General features: G+C 46.2%; 1 protein-coding gene across 2 annotated transcripts in view; it reads left to right on the top strand.

The window, feature by feature from the left end:
- Positions 1 to 21340, top strand: part of dpp10 (dipeptidyl-peptidase 10 (non-functional)) — a 1285183-nt gene that overhangs the window by 1239469 nt on the left and 24374 nt on the right. For both annotated transcript variants that reach the window (XM_085986567.1, XM_085986568.1), the window contains 2 exons: positions 9389 to 9458; positions 13494 to 13688. In XM_085986567.1, the coding sequence (XP_085842693.1) occupies positions 9389 to 9458; positions 13494 to 13688 (265 nt within the window). The remainder of the gene's footprint in view (positions 1 to 9388; positions 9459 to 13493; positions 13689 to 21340) is intronic.

Here is a 21340-nt window from a genome sequence, read left to right as displayed (position 1 = left end):
GGCGGTGAATCAGAGCAGGAGGATGATCGGGGGATGTGGGCGGGGTCCGAGGAGGATTGGGGTGTGAATCAGAGCTGGAGGATGATCGGGGATGTGGGCGGGGTCCGAAGAGGATTGGGGGGTGAATCAGAGCCGGAGGATGATCGGGGGATGTGGGTGGGGTCTGAGGAGGATTGGGGGGTGAATCAGAGCCGGGGGATGATCGGGGGATGTGGGCGGGGTCCGAAGAGGATTGGGGGGTGAATCAGAGCCGGGGGATGTGGGCAGGGTCCGAGGAGGATTGGGGGGGAATCAGAGCAGGAGGATGATCGGGGGATGTGGGTGGGGTCCGAGGAGGATTGGGGGGGAATCAGAGCAGGAGGATGATCGGGGATGTGGGCAGGGTCCGAGGAGGATTGGGGGGTGAATCAGAGCCGGGGGATGTGGGCGGGGTCCGAGGAGGATTGGGGGGTGAATCAGAGCCAGGGGATGTGGGCGGGGTCCGAGGAGGATTGGGGGGTGAATCAGAGCCGGAGGATGATCAGGGGTCGTGGGTGGGGTCCGAGGAGGATTGGGGTGTGAATCAGAGCTGGAGGATGATCGGGGGATGTGGGCGGGGTCCGAAGAGGATTGGGGGGTGAATCAGAGCCGGAGGATGATCGGGAGATGTGGGCGGGGTCCGAGGAGGATTGGAGGTGAATCAGAGCCGGAGGATGATTGGGGGATAGGATCGGGGCCGGAGGATGATTGGGGGATGGGATCAGGGCCGGAGGACGATTGGGAGGGGGTGAAGTGGGGCTGGAGAAGGATCAGGGTGGTGGGTGGGAGCCGGAGGAGGTCGGAGGAGTATCGGCAGGGAGGAGGGTAGGTGGTTGGGCATCTCCGTTAAAACCGGAAGTGGGCGGGTTGGAGGCTGATTGGGGTCGGGATTCAGTTTTTTAAGTTAGATGGACTTTGGGCTTTTTTCATCTAGCAATTCCTATGTACTTAAGTCTAACTAAAGGGGCAGAATGAAAGTGCCCCCTTATCTGAACTAGATACCATTGCCTGGAATTTCCACGGAGATCTACCAATCTCCCACCATAACTTTGGCAGGAGATCCGCAGAAACCCCAGAGAAACAGCAGAAATAACCGTTAACACCATGGCCCCGATTTTCCTGGAGCTGTCAGGCGGGGTTTCAGGCGGGCAGGGGTTGAAAATTGCAGAAATAGGGGGTCGCGACCCCCCCTGCCCAATTCCCTGCCCCGTCCGACTTTCGCCCCGTTGTTTCAGCGCGACCCGAATCAGTCCCGCCCGCAGCAGGAGGGACTGGTTGGCGGGGGCCTAATGAGCAATAATTGGCATCTGTAATCCTATTTTAAGGGGCCCTTGGAATTTTCAGCCTTTCCCCACGTAAACCACGCCTGGTGGGAGCACCGCTGATGAAACCTGGCGTGAACAATGTCGGCTTGCTTACTTTCAGCTGGAGGTCAATCAGGAATGAACAGATTTAATCAGCCAGCATTTGTAGGCTGCAGGACCTTGTTGCTCAAGGCTTGGGGCAACTTGTTGAAGGCTTAGGCACAGCTGTGAAAGGTTGGAGCCTCACACACTTCTCCAGTGTGAGCTCCTGGGAAGCCCCTCAGCACCCTAACTCAGCGCTTCCTCAACGGAGGCACCTGCCAGAAGCATGGGAGGCCTTTTGTTCCTTTCCTTCTTGGCATTATAGGATCTCCAACAGCAGAGGAGGCTGCAGCAGATCCAGCAACAACAGCAGCACCAGCAACAGCAGCACCAGCAACAGCAGCACCAGCAGGAGCGACAGGCTGCGGCTCAGCCACCTGAGGCAGCACAGGCCAGAAGGGGCCAGCGCATGGAAAGCCGTTGGCACAGGAGATACCCCCCAAACAGGGTCTACAGACACAGGGTGAGCTACCTCAACATGACTGAGCAGCAGTGCCAAAGGCGGCTCCGACTTTCGCGAGAGGTAGTGACTGACATCTGCACAATGCTACAGCAAGACCTGGAGCCCAGAGCACCAAGTCGACACTCCTTACCAGTGGCCATCAAAGTCATCACCGCACTCAACTTTTATGCCTCAGGCTCCTTCCAGGGATCAGCAGCAGACATCAGTGGCATCTCCCAGGCAGCCGCACACACTTGCATCAAACAGGTCACCAATGGCCTCTTTGCCCTCGCACACAATCACATCCATTTCACCCGGGATCGCGCAAGTGTGAGGGCGCGAGCGCGTGGATTAGCTCAGCTGGCAGACTTTCCAAGGGTGCAGGGCATCATTGACTGCACACGTGTGGCCCTTAGGGCACACCATCGCAATCCAGGAGTTTTTGTCAACCGCAAGGGCTTCCACTCCCTTAACGTTCAGCTGGTGTGTGACCACAAGAAGGAGATTTTGCATGTTTGTGCCAAGTACCCTGGCAGCTGCCATGACTCCCTCATACTGCGCCAGTCTACTGTGCCTCCGCTATTCAGTCCGCCAAACAAACTTCAGGGATGGCTACTTGGAGACAAGGGATATCCCTTGCGGAGTTGGCTAATGATGCTGGTGAGGAGACCAGCCAACGAAGCTGAGGAGCGCTACAACTCCAGCCACATTTCCACCAGATGCATTATCGAGCAAGCCATCGGATTGCTAAAGATGCACTTCAGATGCCTCGATAGATCAGGTAGAGCCCTACAGTACTCAGCAGCCAGGGTCTCCAAAATCGTAGTGGTATGCTGTGTGCTTCACAACATGGCACGGCGTTGTGGCTTGCCGATTCCGCAGGACCAAGAGGCTCCTCACAGAGCCGTGTCGGATGAGGATGATGCTGAGGAGGAGGAGGAGGACGGAAACGAGCATCCTGCAGAGGCCCGTCAACCAGCGGCACCAGTGCGCGAGAACATTGCTGGGCGGAATGCAAGGAACGCACTCATCCTGGCCAGATTTGCGTAGCCTGGTACCTCAAACACTGTAGCCTCGCTGCTTCTTAACTGACCATGGACAGTGGCCCATCCCTGCACATTTCTACCTATTGGACCAGCTTGCTGACATCTGCAAGTAATCCTAAGGCCTCAATGTGAAATCCCCATTTGCCAAATGACAGACGCCACAACTCCAGCAGTTGCCACCAGATTTTTTATGTACAAGAAACTGATGGCATTAAAACTATATACAAGACTTTTCACCCACGTGACTACCCTTGTGATTAGTGGTGCTTTATTTTTCTCTTACGCATGCTCCTACGTCGTGGTACCCCTGTGGCTTCAGCAGATGTGGAGGCCCCTTGCTCACTTTCCTGCTGCTCCTGTCTCAACACCTTTGGCGGGCGTCCTCTGGGGTGGCGAGCCTGTGAGGGCTCGCCAGCAGTCTGCTGCTCCTGCGGCTGTGCAGGGGTTGAGACTACTATCTCACTTGGGTGTGGACTCCGGCGGGGCTCTGACCAAGTGCTCTAAAGTGGCATGGAAGTGAGAGCGCGTGGAGAGGAGCCCCCACTTCCTTGAGGTGTGCCAACAACCTCCCTCTCATGGGTCAGCTCCCCCTCAGTGCCTGCAAGTGGCTGGAGAGCACCTTGCTGCACATCAGGGGGGCCATGGGGACCCATATCTGCACTGGAAGTCCTGCTCAGAGGGACTTCCATGAAGGTCTGGTTTTGGTGCTCAATAGATGCCCATCGCTCCTCAAGAGATGTCATTCTATTCTGAGCACTCACCATGTTTTCGATACCCTGGCAACTAAGCTCCTCCATGGCCCTCCTCTCCTCGGCCGCAGCCCTCCTCTCCTCGGCCACAGCCTTCCTCTCCTCGACTGCAGCCCGCCTCTCCTCGGCTGCAGCCAGCCTTACCACGGAGGTAGCCATCCTTTCCGTGGTGATGCTTTCATGCGCCAATGCCTCCAATAAGGCTCTGCTCATGCTCGCCATGGACTCCTCCATTCGCTCCACACTCGCAGCAACCCTGGAGACAAAACCTGCCAGAGACTCCTGCATCTGTGCATGGAGATCCATCACCTCCTCTCTTGCGGATGGACCCAGAGGCATAGGGTCGACATGCAGCTGAGCTGAGCTGGCAGAGGCCTGCGCCCTCCGAGGAGGGCTCTCCACTGCTGTCCCTGTCTCCACAATCTGCTGATGCTCACTTGTGAGCTGTGATATACCAGGTGACAACACTACTCTATCTCGCGAAGGCCCCACCGAGGTGTGAGTGTCTGCGCTGGTGCTGGGTGCACTGAATTCTGCTGACGCTGCGCCCTCAGGGGTTGGAGCTTCCTCTGAGGCGTCTGGCTGCTCAGCCTCTTCCTCCTCCGGGGCTTTGGATGGTCCTGTGGGGGAGTAAAGGAAAGAGTTTTAGAGATGTGATGCCAAGGTTACATGCACATTGGATTTTGCAGATGCTCACAAGGCCAAATGATGTGGCTTCAGAATCGTTACAGCGACTCATGCTATGTCAATGAGAGAGATGGAAAACTATTCTGTCACCAGCTTGCGGGCTTGCTCCTGTCTTTCCTTCCTCAGCTTCCGGAGCGACGTCGGCCACGACAATCTCCATCACTGCTTCCTCCCAGGGGGTCAGGTGCGCAATTGAGGGTGGCCCTCCGCCAGTCCTGGCTCGCTCTCTCCTGTTGTGAGCTCTCTTTTCCTGCAATGAGGGAGACAAGTAGAGTTTGAGTGAGAGTGCAGGAGTGAGTGTAGAGATTGCATAGCATAGATACTTAGAAGGAGACAAAGATGGTGTGAGGCTGCAAGACCAAGGGCCTTCCCTGTGTGTTGTCAGTTGTGTCCCAAGCATCAGAGTGAGAGGCAGTGTGAGGGCTGCATAGTGGAATAGTTATGTGAATGTGAGCATAGAGAGATAGGGAATGGGTAAGGGTGCATAGATGTGACTGTGAAGTGGGATGTGGAGGAAGAGATTGCTGAAGCTGAGTGCTGTTGAGGAAAGGCAATGGGGATCAGGTTGAGGGTGATGGAAACTTCATACTTACTTTTCCTGTACGGTGAAGATCATGGAAGCGCTTCCTGCACTGCATCCAGGTCCGGCGGGTGACTCCCTGAGAGTTCACCTCTGCAGTCACCTCCATCCATGCAGCCCTGGTCTCTTTGGGAGGCCTCTTCCTCCCTGAGCTAGGGAAGAGGACCTCCCTGTGGGCCCTTACCCCATCCACCAATGTCTGCAGTGACGTCTCATCAAATTTGGCGGCAGTTCGGCCTCTGCCGCTGGCAGCAGCTGGTGCAGGCTCCTCTGCCATTCTGTACGACTGGTTGGGAAGCCTGCAGAGGTTGAAAAGCTTGCTGGAGATTTTAAAAGCACCACGAATGATGACATCATAATGTGGGGCTTTCTGACTGGAAATGGACAATTAGCAAGGGTGCCCACACGCTGGAAATAAATTGGCCAATTGAGGGAAAATTGCGTGCAGCTGGCTGACCCATTTAGATTCGTGTCGGAACCCGACAAATCCCCGCACCTGCGGGAAAATCGGCCCCCATGTCTCTGTGGATTCCACCAAAGTTATAATGCGTGGAGGTCTGTAGTTCCAGGAACAACTCTCCAATCTATATTCACATGGAATGATGCTCCACCCCCAGAGCCACATCTCACAAAATTTCCCTATAAATTAGCAATATCTCTTTTAGCAGAGAGGCAAAAAGGATGGTTAGCAAAATCTATCACAGTGGTTCAGCAGGGGCTTCTCCTTTGAGAATGAGGTTAAGGCATGTTGTTGGGATAAAGTGAGTTTAATCCTCCAGCCAGCCTGTGTTAAACATGACCTTAGATTGCTTGTGATAATACTCACAAAATGCTCTAGTCATTGCTGTGACCTTAAACACAAAACTTATCAAAATCTATAAATTTTAAAGAAATAAAATGGAGAGCCAGAGCAGAAATCAGTTCACAACAGCTATCTCATTATACCCCTTTAAGTATCTGACATGACAGAACCAGTCAACAGAAGAAAATTGAAGTGTAACAACAATCAAAAGAATTGATTGGAAGGTCAAATGTATCAGTTTGTTCTGTAGATTATTCCTTATACTATTTTCTTGTTGATCTGTGCTGTCACTTTCACCATTTTGAAAGGCTGCTTTGAAGTGACTTCCATTGTGACCGTCTGTATTTAAATCAGACTAATTGTGGCTTATTGGCAATTGGCTCATGTTGCACAATATTAAGTTTTATTATAAGTATTTGTTTTGTGAAATTGATGTATTTTATTTTTAATTTTTATTCTGCTGTGATTACTTTCTGTATTTTACATTTCCTTGCCACCGCAATCAGCAACTCATTCAGTCAATTAATTCGTCTAGAATTTTAGGATTTGACAAAAGTGGAAAATATTTGTGATAACTGACAGATCGGGTTGTCCTGCATTACGTTGTTGTAAAGGTTAATCATGATTGCACAAAGTGGGTGTTGTGCCATGTAACATTAAAACAGAGCTTTAGCAACCTTGCACCCTCAACTGTCTATGGCTGTGACCAGAACAACATTCAAAAGATAATGCTGCATAAGCCAGACTATCATCTTTATGCCAGGAAAGTAAGAGTTGCTATAGCTACATCTTATGACATTTTTTTATCAATCAAAAATGTCCACACAGGACATTAGTCGCAAAACTGCACAAATTTCTTCCCCCAGCTGTGGAACATTTTCCAGACACTCTTGGTCAATCTGTCTCACACACACAGAATCCCCACAGTGCAGATAGAGGCCATTTCGGCCCATCGAGCCTGCACCGACACATATCCCACCCTATCCCCACGTATTTAATCCCCTAACACTAAGGGTCAATTTATCATAGCCAAATCAACCTAACCCGCACATCTTTGGACTGTGGGAGGAAACCGGAGCACCCGGAGGAAACCCACGCAGACACAGGGAGAATGTGCAAACTCCACACAGACAGTCGCCCGAGGCCAGATTTGAACCCGGGTCCCTGGTGCTGTGAGGCAACAGTGCTAACCACTATGCCACCGTACCCCCAATGTATTATTTGAAATGTAGCATTGACCATCGCTTTTGGAGCTACATTAATATATGTGAAATCTTAACTTGCTTGTTGGTACAGTAGTACAATTTCTCCAGCCTTTTTGTACTCCCATCAGATTCAAAGTTACAACACATCTGTCGTCATCACAGTTGGCTCCAGCTTCTTTGTTATCTTGTCCAATATTTTTTTTTTTAATCCCCTTTACTCTTCCTCTTCCAGCACAAAAGTAGAAGCTGCCAGTGGCGTGCTTGGGGAGAATGACATATCAAATGATTCACTCTCTAAATGTTCTTTCACATTACATCGAAAAATCGTATTTGGGCTCCTATAGATATTTCTGTAAACTTTTACAGCCATCTCCCTAAAAAATGAACAAAGGCTCAAATTGGACAGGAACTTGAACAAGATCTGCCATTGTACACATTATGATTTCCTTTGCAATGTTTGCTCAGAGAAATTGAATTCTTGAACTCTAGCCATTAAAGAGTAAAATTTGAGTCATTGTATTCTAATTCATTACAATTGATTTTTTAAAAACTGATTAACAAAACCATCCATTTTGATTCGTTTTTTTTCATATTATTCCAAGTTGTCTATTTCACTGGAAAACTGCACTACATATTTTATTCTCCCTATCTGTGTTCAGCTGTTTAAGTGGATATGTGTTTAAACATACAATGATACGTGACAGGAAATCGGTCAGAATTGAATTGAATGAAATTAAATGAAAAGGCATGTTTCTGATATTACATCCAGACTGACCGCTCATAATATTTGCTTTCCCAGTTATGTAGAGAGTTTTTCTCCATGCACTATGTGTATGAAAATCAGAAACCCATTTGTAATGAGCAGGTTTTTGAATCTGTTGCAGAGGAAGCCTTTACAATGTTGTTACAGCAAAAGCCTTCCTTTTATGACTTTGAATTTTGTGAATTTGGCTTTATCTTGATTCTATATTTTAATTCAAAATCACAAGTAATATATGCTGTTCTCTGGGAAATATTATGATTCATAAGGAATTCAGTTTCCATATCCTGTGTACAGAAATGAAAAGCTCAATAACTCTTCATCAGCATGTTACAGGAAACTTTGTGTTATCCGGAGGCTAAATGTCCAGAAACCTCGATCTACCGGCAGAAATCAGGAGCTGTTTTGTTAGGTTGTTTTTCTTCTCGTGGCTTTGTTTTCAACAGTCGGGCTCTGGAAAGTCTCTCTGAAGCTGTTGCTAAGCTACAGAAATGCTTCCAAGGTACGGGCCGACTGTTTACAAGCTGTTGCTAAGCAACAGTGTTTGTTGTCAGATACGGAGATGAAAACCTCCGTATGCTTCAATATTAACTTTGTATGTCCGGCAGTTTTGATAAATCGGCAACAGCTCGGTCCCGTCGGTGCCGGATACAACAAAGTTTCCTGTACCTTTTTTTCTAAAGTAGGAGAATAGGGCAGATGAATTGTATAGTTTCACCTCTATACTAATTCCATGCTTTGACAGATTAGTCAATTGTAAAGTTCCGACAGAACAAGATGTTCAGCTGGTATTTATCTGAAATGTAGATTATCTTTGGTGAGCAAACAAATGTTTCCCTTCATTAAATCCTTTGAAAGGCAGTTTTCTATCATTGCTATGGACATCTTTTTTGTTCTTACTGCACCATTGTTTTTCATGCAAATGCAAACTGGGTTTCATTTGTTCTTCAACACAAACGTAAAAATCAATTTTGGCTTTTTGTACAGATTGGACTTCTCAATGTGGCTTTAATTTAGTCCCAGGAAAATGGGAAAATTAGCTGTGACGTTCAGTGATCACTAACAAATCAAATTTCAGATGCCATTCTCTTATGGGGAAGAAAGAAGATTTTCAAAATGACCAGAAATAGTGTTTTGTGTAAATGGCAGCTGTAAATAGTATCTGTATTAACATAAATAATACTTATGACATTATGCCAAATGGAAGATATAGCCTATTACAAACATTCCTGGTATGTGCAAAACAGAAGCCAGAGATCGAAGCCACATTCTCATTTGCTGACAAACAAATGTATCTTGGCTAGCAGGAATTACAAATCCTGTTCCTTACTCCAATGGGAAAAAAAATAACAGCATTTCCCTTACCATGACTTCAGCCACAGATGGCTGTCATTCAACTTTCACTCATCATGACACAGGGAAAAACCCTGGCAGGATAGATAAAATTGCAAAATGTATAAGGTTATTTTATAATGAATACTAATGTCTGTTTTTAAATGGTTTTCTTTTCCTATGACAATTCATCCTATCACATTGTCTGCATTTGTAAACAGTTGGAAAGCGAGTTGCATCATGAAAAAACCTATTTCAGATTTCATGAATATTACTTAAACACAAATATCATATTTGTGTACAATTTAAAGTTTACTCTGAAACAATAACTCCAAACACTGCTTGTGCCTTTTGTTCTCAGAACTCACTCTGCAGTTGTCGTATCCTGAGGGCTTTGATGAAAACAACCAATATCCCGTTCTACTGGTTGTGTAAGTAATCCTGTTATTTAAGATTCAAACTCGCTGCTGACAAATACATCGCTAAGTTATAACAACACAGTTCTTATTTTGCTCTTAAACATGATGAGCTTGACATCCCAATGTTTGCTAATCTTAGTGAAATAGTAGAAGTGAGTAAAGAGTGATGGAATGTTAGTAGAAAGTGCCAACTGCTTTGAACAATCCTGCCTTCAAAAAAGTGAATAAGGAATTACAAAAAAGCAGAAAAAAGGTAAATTTAGCTCATTACTGTCTTGCGTAAGGTCATTAATAAGGCAAGTGATTTGTCACAGCATGATATTCCATGATTTTGTAATCTATCTGATTTTGCCTCCATGTAGCATGATATTTTTAAATGTAGCTTTTTATGGGATTATTTTAAAAAATCTGCTGCTAACAATATATTGGCTCGGATTTTGCGCTAAGAATAACAGTGAGGCTATTGGTGCTCACTGTTATTAAGGAGTAAATTGGAGAGCAACTTCCAGCATCCTCACATGCGCAGTTAAACGCGGAAATCAGGAAGTTGCTGTCCGAGTTGCCCTGCTCCTCCAGAAGATTTGCCACACACCGCGGTACGTCGCCAGGAAAAGTTGGGGCTTGTCCATTCAAGTGTAAGTGAATTTTTAACGGTGTGGTAAGTCTTAGTTACTGCCAAACAACCTCTCTGGAACTGAAAATTAGCTTTTACAAGTGTGGAGTCTCATTCCTTCAGATTTTAATTATTGTTGGAGACTTTTAAAAATTAAAATAAAAACTTTTTTTACTTTATCTTTTGTCTCTTTTATCTCTCTCTTTTAATCCCATCTTCCGTTCCTTCTCTTCATTTTGCTTTCTGAATATGATTTTACATTCTAACTTACACTTTCTGGTTTAGACTGCATGTCTTACTAAGGATTCTTCAATCTGATTGGTTAAGGAGACACTCCGGCCTTGATTTTTCCTATCAATGCGGCTTGAGGGCGGGACAGCTGTCTTCTGGGTTCATGTCCCGCCCCCAACGACATCAGATGCACAGACGCGATTTAGCGTCAATTGGCCTTGTTAAGCCCGCCCTGCGGGCTTGCTGACCAATTAAGAGGAAGCCGCTGTCAGATGATGTCAGTTGATGACGTGTCATCATCTGGTTTTCTTAAAGGGGCCACGTACAATTTTTTTGACAGTTGATTTTTCAATGTTTGACAGCATTGAGGTGCTGCAAACACTGATAATCACTGTACAAAGGTGAGCCCTTGCACCCAGGCTCTCCAGTGACTCCCTCCTTAGGCTAGAACAGATGGCAGCTGCAGGTGAGATTACAGAAGCGATCTGTCACTGGTGAGAGAGGTTCTCCCAATGAGGTGGGACTACACACACAATCCAAAACTTGTCACCTACAGAAAAGTATAAGTGCATTAAAAATTATTTTCCCAACATTTTCTTACCTCTGAAAATCACCAGTGTACCATTGTATCCTTCACACCACTTCTGCAGCTGTCATCAATGCAGAAACATTACAGTAGACCCACAGCATGCCACACTTACCTGGCGTGATGTCCAGACGTCAGGAAGCCCGCAGTAGACCTGTCAAAATGGGAAAAAACCTCTTAACTGCCTGTTAACAACCTGTTAACAAGCAGTTAAGTGCTTACAATCCTCTTTTCACCGCTAGGTGTCGGGTCCATGCGCAAATCGGGGATCCGACACCTGGGAAGATTGTTTGGAGGTGGCTTGACAGCGGGTTTCCAACCCGCTGTCAATCTTTGCAATTTTGCCAGATGTCCCGCCTCCAAACCCGTCCCCTGAGCGCCAGCAAAATTCCGGCCACTGTTGCTAGCCCTGTTCATACAGGTTCCAGATTCCCTGTAGAGGGCATCGCGTTGGTTTGGCTCTCTAATTACCGCACATTGCAGTGTAAAAGCTCACACAAAGTCTGTGGACAAGTGTAAGAGTAATGAACAGCGAGCGCCATTCGTTCACCGCTGACAGCAAACTCCAGCCATTGTGATTTTTAAGATAATAGGAATCTAAACCTCAGCACGAAGATCAGCTGAAGTAATGTATGTATCAGCTGTAGCACAGCCACATTGTAACGCCATCTGCAGCTGGTATAGTAGAATACTTTCAGTCCAGTACAACTGATACTCCAGCTGATGATCCCCGGGCTCAAACTTAGCTTTCTACTGTTTCAAAAGGCACAATTTGTTTTGATAGCATTAGATTTAAACAGAAAATTCCATTCAAATCATAAAATTTCTGCCAATGCAATCAGCTTTTTTCAAATTCACTATAATTTTTCTCAATTTTAGGTAAAACAGTCTCGCAATTTTTGAGTAAATTTCTAACCTTAGTCTTTAATGATAAACTCAGGCAGCATTCTGTAGCTGCAGAGTCACACCAAAAGGTGAGTATTTTACTCCAGCTGAGAGCTGGCATTATAATTGGAACATTATAAAGTACCATCACAGCACTGAGAAAAATAAATAGTATAGAAGAGTTTCCTGTCAGAAAGCAAGGGTGCAGTGGCCATTTGTTCTTATATTGAAGCAAAGAGGAGCAGGAGGTGAAGAGGACACACTAGGAGCACAAAGGCACAAGTGTCATGTGACTCACAGCAAATACTCCTCACCACCATTAGCCACCTCACAACTGTCAGCTCCCTGGGCATGGTGAAGAAATAGTATTGAGGAGCCTCAGACTAGTATTGAGGAGCCTCAGACTCACCAGGGAGGCTATTACTAAATCGAGCAGAGTGTGTGATGAAAGGAAGAAAAAAAGATCATGCATTTATATAGCGCCTTTCATAACCTCAGGATGTCCCAAAGTGCTTTACAGCCAATTAAGTACTTTTGAAGTGTAGTAATGAAGGGAAACGGGAAAGCCAATTTGCACACAGCAAGGTCCCACAAGCTGCAGTGAGAGAATGACTAGATAATCTGTGTTTTTTTAATGAATGTTGATCGAGGGATAAATATTGGCCAGGACACCGGGGAGAACTCGCCTGCTACTCTTCAAAATAGTTCCATGGGATCTTTTACATCCACCTGAGAGGGCAGACGGGGCCTTGGTTTATTGTTTAATCTGAAAGATGGCACTTCTGACGGTGCCCTCAGTACTACACTGGAGTGTCAACTTAGATTTTGTGTTCTAGTCTCTGAAGTGGAGTTTGAACCTACAACCTTCTGACTCAGAGGCGAGAGTGCTACCACTGAGCCATGGCTGACACCTATCCACAATGCAGATTTTACCTCCGCCGGTGAAAATTAAAATTTACCCCAAGATGGACAACTTTAACTATCAGGCAGCCCGCCGCCTCATCCCTCCGGCGGGTGGCCTGGTCCATTTTGGGGGTCGAGCTTCATCAACATTCCATGGGCGAACTGCATGCCCCGAACAGGCTTCAGGCCTGTGAAATATCAGCAGCCTAGAGGATAACCTGGCCAGCGGAAAGGTACGTCCGGACTCCAGAAGGGGAGAGGGATGATTGTCAAGAGTGCGGGGGGTGGGAGGGGGGGGGAGCCCAGGTTGGGAACAGTCCATGGTCCATATTATTCTTGTGGAGCCCAGAGGGTCTCACAGAAATAATTTTAGACCTACCTTTTTTGGGACCTCTTCCCCTTGTGTAGATGTGAAGGTAGCTGACATCAATATAAGTTGATATCTTTCCTCCATTTCTGTGGTGCATTTGTAGTTAAGAACAGTTCTAAACTGTAGGCAAATCAAAATTTATGGCTGTAATGTAAACAGGGTTACAGTTTGGTCTGAGCAGTGATCTCAGGTAGAAGATAGTTTATTACATTGAGACACATACTGAACCAGTTGTGATTAAGACAGATAGAAATAGACTTTGCCTGACTGTCAAAATATTGCCACAGAGCTTTTTATGACCTAAAAATAATGTAATGCTGTAAGTTGCTTATAGAAAAAAATAATACAGATTCTTTATGGCATCTTTCCGGGGTTTTAAATCTTAATGCTTTACGTAAGAAGCTAAATGCAGTGAAGGATTGTCAATAATAATTACCCTTGTTGTATTGGTATTTGCAGTGATGGAGCCCCAGGGAGCCAGTTGGTTACTGATAAGTTTTGGATTGACTGGGATTCAGTACTTGTCAGCTCTGATAACGTCATCCTTGCTCGCTTTGATGGCCGGGGGAGTGGTTTTCAAGGGCTTAAAATTCTGCAGGACATCCATCGAAGGCTGGGGACAGTGGAAGTCAAAGACCAAATTACAGCAGTGCAGTATGTATTTAAACATCCATTAGATTTGCACAGTTTGATTGTTTTTCTGCCTTTCATTCAAGGGTCACTGTTTTTATTTTTAAAAAACATTCGGCAAACCTTTTTCTGTTAAAGGATGGAGACGTGTAAAAGGATTCAATGTCATTTTTCTTCTGATGATGTGCATAAGTGAAGGGGTGATGTGATTTGGTGCAATTCATATCATTACATTGTCTGCTTTACAAAACATTTTCCATTTATTTACACTTTTTCATAAGTTCAGTGCTCCTTTCAACCAAAAAGCATTTGCACATTTATTTATATATATATATTGTTTGAAAAGATTGAATTCCACTATAGCTGCAATCGATTATGTGACATTTCATCAAAGAGAAAGTTGCTTAAGCCTATGAATAATATATGTTATTAATGTTGAGTGAAGTGTAATTTTGAGTTACCCATTTAGAGAACAAGTTCTTTGATGCTATGTCTATTATCCCTTTTGCCTTTTCCACCCCATCTCACCATCCTAACATTACCCTCCTTAATTGAGAGAAGTGAAGCTAAGGAAGTGTCTGAGCAGATGGACAGCTGTAGAAGTATGGTAAATGGGGAGCCAAAGCCTAGAGAGTTGGGAGTTTGAAAGTGCAGTTGTAATTAACTTGGGGGAGAGTTTGTGTCAGGGCAGAAGCAGAAGCAAGTGAAATTGGAACAGGGGGTAGGGGAACATGGGTGGTGAGGGATACAAGGAAGTGATTGGAGATGGCCTTGTTGGTGAAAAAGACAATGGGACTAGCAAGGCCACGTGAGGTGGCAAGTTCAAGATGCTGGCTGTGAATATGGGTAGAAGATGGGAAAAGGTAGAAGCAATGGAAGGGGTGAAAATTGATAGACAGGATGTACTAGAAAGGCTGGGTATGCTTAAGAGTGGCTAAGTCGCCTGGTCCACATGGCTTGCATCCCAGGTTGCTAAGGGAATTGGGGGAGGAGATAGCAGAAGGCTTGCCACAATTTTCCCTAGATGCGGGGGAGGTACCTGAGGATTGGAAAGTGGCAAATGTGACACCATTGTTCAAGAAAGGGTGTAAGGAAAATCCTAGTGACTACAGGCCGGTCAGTTTAACATCAGTGGTGGGTAAAATTTTAGAAACAATAATCAAGGAAAAAATTAATGGGCACTTGGAGAGGTTTAAGCTAATTAAGGAGGCAACATGGATTTGTAAAAGGCAGATCATGTTTGACTAATCTAATTGAATTTTTTGACAAAGTAACAGGGAGGATTGATGAAGGGAATGCAATGGATGTTGTTTACATGGATTTTCTGAAGGCGTTTGACAAAGTACCACATAGAAGGCTGGTTAACAAAATTGAGGCTCATGGAATAGGTGGGTCAGTGGCAGTTTGGATAAGGAATTGGCTTAAAGACAGAAAACAGCGAGTTGTGGTAAATGGCTGTTTTTCAGACTGGAGGATGGTAGACAGTGGTGTTCTCCAAGGGTCAGTGCTGGGGCCACTGCTTTTTTTGATATATATAAATGACCTGGAATTGGAATACAGAGTAGAATTTCTAAATTTGCCGATAACACCAAACTTGGGGGTGTGGCAAACAGTGAGGATGATACCAATCGACTGCAACAGGACATAGAAAGGCTAGCAGTATGGGCAGATGAGTGGCAGATGGAATTTAATACAGATACGTGTGAGGTGATGCATTTTGGCAGAAGGAACAGGGAGAGGCAATATACACTTAATGGTACAGTTTTAAAGGGTGTGCAGAAACAGAGGGACCTGGGAGATTATGTGCATAGGTCCCTGAAGGTGGCAGGACATATTGAGAGAGTGGTTAACAAAGCATATGGGATCTTGGGCTTCATAAATAGAGTTATTGAGTACAAAAGTAGAGAAGTTATGCTGAACCTTTATAAAGCACTGGTTAGGCCACAACTGGAGCATTGCGTCCAGTTCTGGTCACCACACTTTAGGAAGGATGTGAAGGCCCTTGAGAGGGTGCAGAGGAGATTTACCAGAATGGTTCCGGGGATGGAGGATCTTAGCTACAAGGACAGGTTGGAGAAGCTGGATTTGTTTTCATTAGAGCAAAGGAGGTTGAGGGGTAATTTGATAGAGGTGTATGTTGAGTCTGTGGTTTCAATTGCAGTTATACTGAATAACAGGACGCAGACTACAGAAGTAAGTAAACAGGTCTTTAGTGATTGAGGGTCAGGGCTGAACTGGGATACACTTTGCTCTGCAGGGTTTATATACCGGTGTGGTCACCACCGGTACTACAATGTACAGGAGCCATCAAAAAGTAGTCCATCACCTTAAGGTATCCTCTTAAGGTGGTACAGGTTACATACACTACAATTCCTCCCCCTTTAGCTTAACAGTGTACACCCCAAATTAAACATTACATGGATAACATATATACAATTTACACACAACTGTTCAAAGATTCAGTCTCTGAGGAGGCCTCTTGATCTGGCCTGGATAACGCCTTTCAGGGGTCTCTGGTTCTCGTTGCTGGGGTGACTCATCCACTTGATCTCCTATGGATTGAACATCATCAGGTACGTTCGAGTCTGAGGTAGATGCTACAGGCTCAATAAGTTCTTCAACTGGTGTCTCTGCCATAGACATGGGGTCGACCCTTGTTCTCGATTCCACAAGTTGGTCAGCATGACGTCGTATTACGTTCTCTCCAACGTTTACCATGTATATCAAGGGTCCTTGTCGTGCACGAATTGTTCCAGGTTGCCATTTATCATCCCTATAGTCCCTGGCCAACACTGGTTGTCCTATTTCGAAACTACGAGTGGCCTTGTTATTTACATGCTGGAATTGCTTGTTTTCGACTTCCCTTCGCACATTGGGTTTTAACAAATCCAACCGGGACCGCAACCTTCTGTTATAGAACATTATGGCAGGGCTTTGATTTGCCACTGAATGCGTGGCGTTTCGATACGCCATCAGGAAATTGTCCACCTTGTGTTGTAGTGGAATATGGTCTTCACTCATGGCCTTTATCGCCTTTTTGAACGTTTGAACAAATCTCTCGGCCAACCCATTTGTAGCCGGATGATATGGGGCAGATGTATAGTGTTTCACCCCATTCATTTTCATGAATTTCTGGAATTCTTCTGACATGAACTGTGGTCCGTTGTCTGAACATATTTGCTCCGGCAACCCATTCCTTGCAAATATGGTTCTTAGAACTGCGATCGTCTTCTCAGAGGTAGTGGTCGACATCTTAATCACTTCTGGCCATTTAGAATGTGCGTCTACTGCTATCAAAAACATGGAATCCATGAATGGACCTGCAAAGTCGATATGCACACGTTGCCATGGGGCTGAAGGCCATTCCCACGGATGCAGCGGTGCAATTGGAGGTGCATTTTGAACTTTTTGGCACCCTGAGCAGCTTTTAGTCAGATCCTCTATTTGTTTGTCGATACCTGGCCACCACACATAAGCCCTAGCAAGGCTTTTCATCTTGACTCCCCCCAGATGACCTTCGTGCAATTCTTTCAGAACTCTCTCTCTTAATTTTGGAGGAATAATCACCCTTGTTCCATACATCAATGTTCCTTGACATACGGACAGCTGTTCTCGTCTGGCTGAGAATGCTGGTAACAGTGGTTCGCCATGTGCTGGCCATCCCTTCACTGTCAAGTCGTAGACCCAAGACAGTGTCGGGTCATTTCGGGTCTCTCTCTCAATACCCGCATTGGTGACTGGTAAGCATTCAATGATGGTCGAGTGAAATATCTCTACAGGGTCAACTGCCGGTGCCTCTTCCGCTGTAGGTAGTGGCAGGCGCGACAGCCCATCAGCATTACCATGTTGTTTTGTACCTTTGAATTCAATATCATATTGATGTGCCCCTAGGAAAAGGGACCATCTCTGAAGCCTCTGCGCCGACATTACCGGAACACCCTTCTTAGTGTTGAAAATGGAAACCAACGGCTGGTGATCTGTCAGCAGCATAAACTTTTGGCCTTGCAGGTAATGGTTAAATTTCTTAACTCCCCACACGAGGCTGAGAGCCTCCCTATCTATCTGAGCATAGTTGCGCTCAGCGGAGGTCAATGATCTGGATGCGAAAGCGACTGGCCTTTCCGAGCCATCTGGAAACTTATGTGAGAGCACTGCCCCGATACCATATGGAGAAGCATCACAAGCTAAGCGAATAGGCAGCGTTGGGTTAAAGTGAGCCAACACTTCCTTAGAGGTGATCAGTGCTTTGCTCTTTTGAAAAGCCCGCTTACAATCATCGCTCCACTTCCATGGTATTCCCATTTGCAAAAGCGTGTTTAGCGGGTGTAACACCGTGGATAAATTTGGAAGAAACTTATGGTAATAGTTAACCAACCTGAGGAACGACCTCAACTGGGATACATTCTCCGGTGCAGGAGCTTTTACAACAGCATCGATCTTGTCAGGTGACTTATTGAGCCCCTCCCGGTCAATGACGTGGCCGCAGTACGAGATTCGCTTTTGAAAGAACTCGCATTTCTGGCGATTAACTCTGAGCCCATATTCTTTCAATCTGATGAGCACCTGCTCCAAATTCGCGAGGTGATCGTTATCGTTATCTCCTGTAATCAGGATGTCATCCAGGTGGCATTGTGTGCCTGGAATTCCCTGGCCCTTTGCCAAATCGCTGGAGCCGATGCCACTCCAAAAACCAGTCTATTATACCGATATAAGCCCTTATGCATGTTGATCGTGAGATACTGACGTGACGCTTCATCAACTTCCATCTGTAGGTACGCCTGCGCCAGGTCTATCTTAGTGAAGTGTTTCCCGCCAGACAGCGAAGCGAAGATATCTTCAATCCGCGGAAGCGGATATTGCACCGTGTGAAGAACCGGATTAACAGTGATCTTGAAATCGCCACAGATGCGAACCTTCCCAGGTTCCCCCGGCTTGTTGTTCAACGAACGCTTCATGACAGGAACAATGGGTGTAGCCCATTCGCTCCAGTCCACCTTGGACAGTACCCCTGAACGTTCTAGCCCTTCCAGCTCTGCTTCCACAGCAGGTCGTATCGCATAAGGCACCAGTCTGGCTTTGAAAAATTTTGGGTTTGCATGTTCTTCAACCTTGATGGTTGCCGTAATTCCTTTCAGTGTTCCAAGTCCTTGTTGGAACACCTCATTAGCATCGTCTAAGATTTTGGACAGTCGTTTAGGTTTGACGTCGTCCTCCTTACAGGCATCTACAGTCAGTGCTTGTATGGAATGCCAGTCCACATTTATTCTCCGGATCCATTCCCGTCCCAGTAGTGGCGGACCTCCATCAGGTAACACATACAAGTCCATTTTCTGAAATTCTTTACCATTGTAGACCACGTTTACTTTTATCTTTCCCTTGGGGTATACTATTTGCCCCGTGTATGTTTTCAATACAATCTCCGTATCCCTCAGGGGAATGTGCGAGAATAACCTTTTGTAATCTTGCTTATTCATGACCGTTAATGCCGACCCAGTGTCCAATTCCATCTTCACTTGGACTCCTGCTATCCGAAGCATGACCCAAATAGTTTGGTGGTCTGCTGTGTTACCCACATTATGTATTTTCAGACAACCCAGTTGCTTACTGCTGGAGTCTGAATCCGTCTTCTGTTCATCCGAACTGTTCTCTGTCACCTTGTGTACTTTTTTGTACTTCTCCTGCGGTGACTTTTTGCTGCTGGTCTTCTTTCCTGACCGGCATACTCTCGCTATGTGACCAAGTTTGCCACATTGCCTGCATTCTTTATCTTTGAACCAGCACTGGTTCTGGTCATGCGTTGTCCTTCCACAACGATAGCACTTTACTGTGCCCAATGCCATTTAATTGGTGCTGAATTCCAATGGCCTTTGCTGTATCTCTGCAGTGCCTCGTGCTGCTGCCTCGTGGGATGCTGCAATGCTGAAAGCTTTGTCCAGCGTAAGATCCTTTCCCTCCAGCAGTCGCTTCTGGGTTCCTTCCCTTAGGAGCCTACACACAAACGTATCTCTCAGTGCGTCTGCTAGTCCTGTTCCGAACTGGCAGTACTTTGATAACTTGCGCAGTTCTGTTTGGAATTCAGCGTTGCTTTCTTCTTTAAGTTGAATTCTTTTGTAGAATTTAAATCGTTCCGCTATCAGCAGCGGCGTGGGGTTTAAATGCTCCTGCAGGATAGTAACAATATCCATGAAACTCTTCCCTACCGGTTTGTCTGGTGTTACAAGGTTCCTTAATAACCTGTACGTCTTCGCACCCATTGAGTTTAATAGGGTTAGTGCTTTCTTATCCTCCGGTACCTCATTCGTTGTACAGTAAACTTCGATGCGTTCCACATAAGTGGCCCAATCTTCCACATTGTTATCAAAAGCAGTGATATTACCCGTTTTTGGCATCCTTGCTGAGTTTCTCCTTCCCCTTTGGATATTATTTTTTTTTTCAAAATGGCGGCTTTTCCCACGCTTGGCGGCTTTTCCCGCGCTTGTCTTCTTCCCCCGTTGACTCAAAATGGTGATTCCTGTGCTGTTGCCATCCACGCCTCCCAGCGGTCCTTTATTTTCCCCTGCGTTGCTGCACTTGTTCCCCCGCCGCTCCCGCGGTCCCTGTGGCCATAAACGCTTTTCTGGCTGCTGCGCGTCTCTGCCCAATTGCAGTCCGGCCCCTGACACCGGCTGCGGTCGTGTTCTCCGCCTTTTTGTCGTTTTCCCTCCCCTTCTCCCCTGACAACTCGGCCGACTTCCCCCCCTCGTGCCACTCGATCGGGCTTATCCGCCGCTGTCGTAGAAGGGATGCTCACTGATGCTTGACTTTGTGGTCAGCAAACCAACCCGGGTTTCCGATGGCCTCCCGTGCGATGCAGGATGTTGAGGGCAGATGCCCTTTTTCGACGCCCGTTTCTGAGGACGAAGCTTCCTTTGATGCAAAACTGCCGCAAGGTAAGATCAGACTCGTCGCCACTGTTGAGTCTGTGGTTTCAATTGCAGTTATACTGAATAACAGGACACAGACTACAGAAGTAAGTAAACAGGTCTTTAGTGATTGAGGGTCAGGGCTGAACTGAGATACACTTTGCTCTGCAGGGTTTATATACCGGTGTGGTCACCACCGGTACTACAATGTACAGGAGCCATCAAAAAATAGTCCATCACCTTAAGGTATCCTTTTAAGGTGGTACAGGTTACATACACTACAGTGTACAAGATTATGACGGGTTTGGATAGGCTTACGGGGAAAGGCTGTTCACACTAGTTGATGGTACAAGGACTAGGGGACACAAATTTAAGGTTTTGGGCAGGCGATACAGGGAGATGTGAGGGGAAACTTTTTTACACTGCAAGTGGTGAGGACCTGGAGTTCGCTGCCGATGGAAGTGATGGAAGCGGAGACACTCAATGTTTTCAAGGGGAGACTGGATAGGCACTTGAGGAAAATAAACTTGCATGGACTCGATGGGCCGAATGGCCTCCTTCTTTGCCATTATGACTCTATGACTATGACTAAGAGTTTATATGGAGAATGAGGTTAAAGAGGGAGAGGAGGGCAGTGAAAAATGAGGAGTTGAGGGCAAGGTGAGTTCAGATGGAGCTTGAAATTACTGAGGATGAGGAGTCATTCAGATTAGTCAAGCTCGCATATTCTCCACCAAGAATAGCACCAGATTGCCAACCAACAAACAAGTTCTT

The sequence above is a fragment of the Somniosus microcephalus genome, chromosome 4, assembly GCF_052327205.1.
Source record: "Somniosus microcephalus isolate GS21.2 chromosome 4, FLI_Smic_1.0, whole genome shotgun sequence".
NCBI lineage: Eukaryota > Metazoa > Chordata > Chondrichthyes > Squaliformes > Somniosidae > Somniosus > Somniosus microcephalus.
This window is presented reverse-complemented; position numbering and strand designations above follow the sequence as displayed.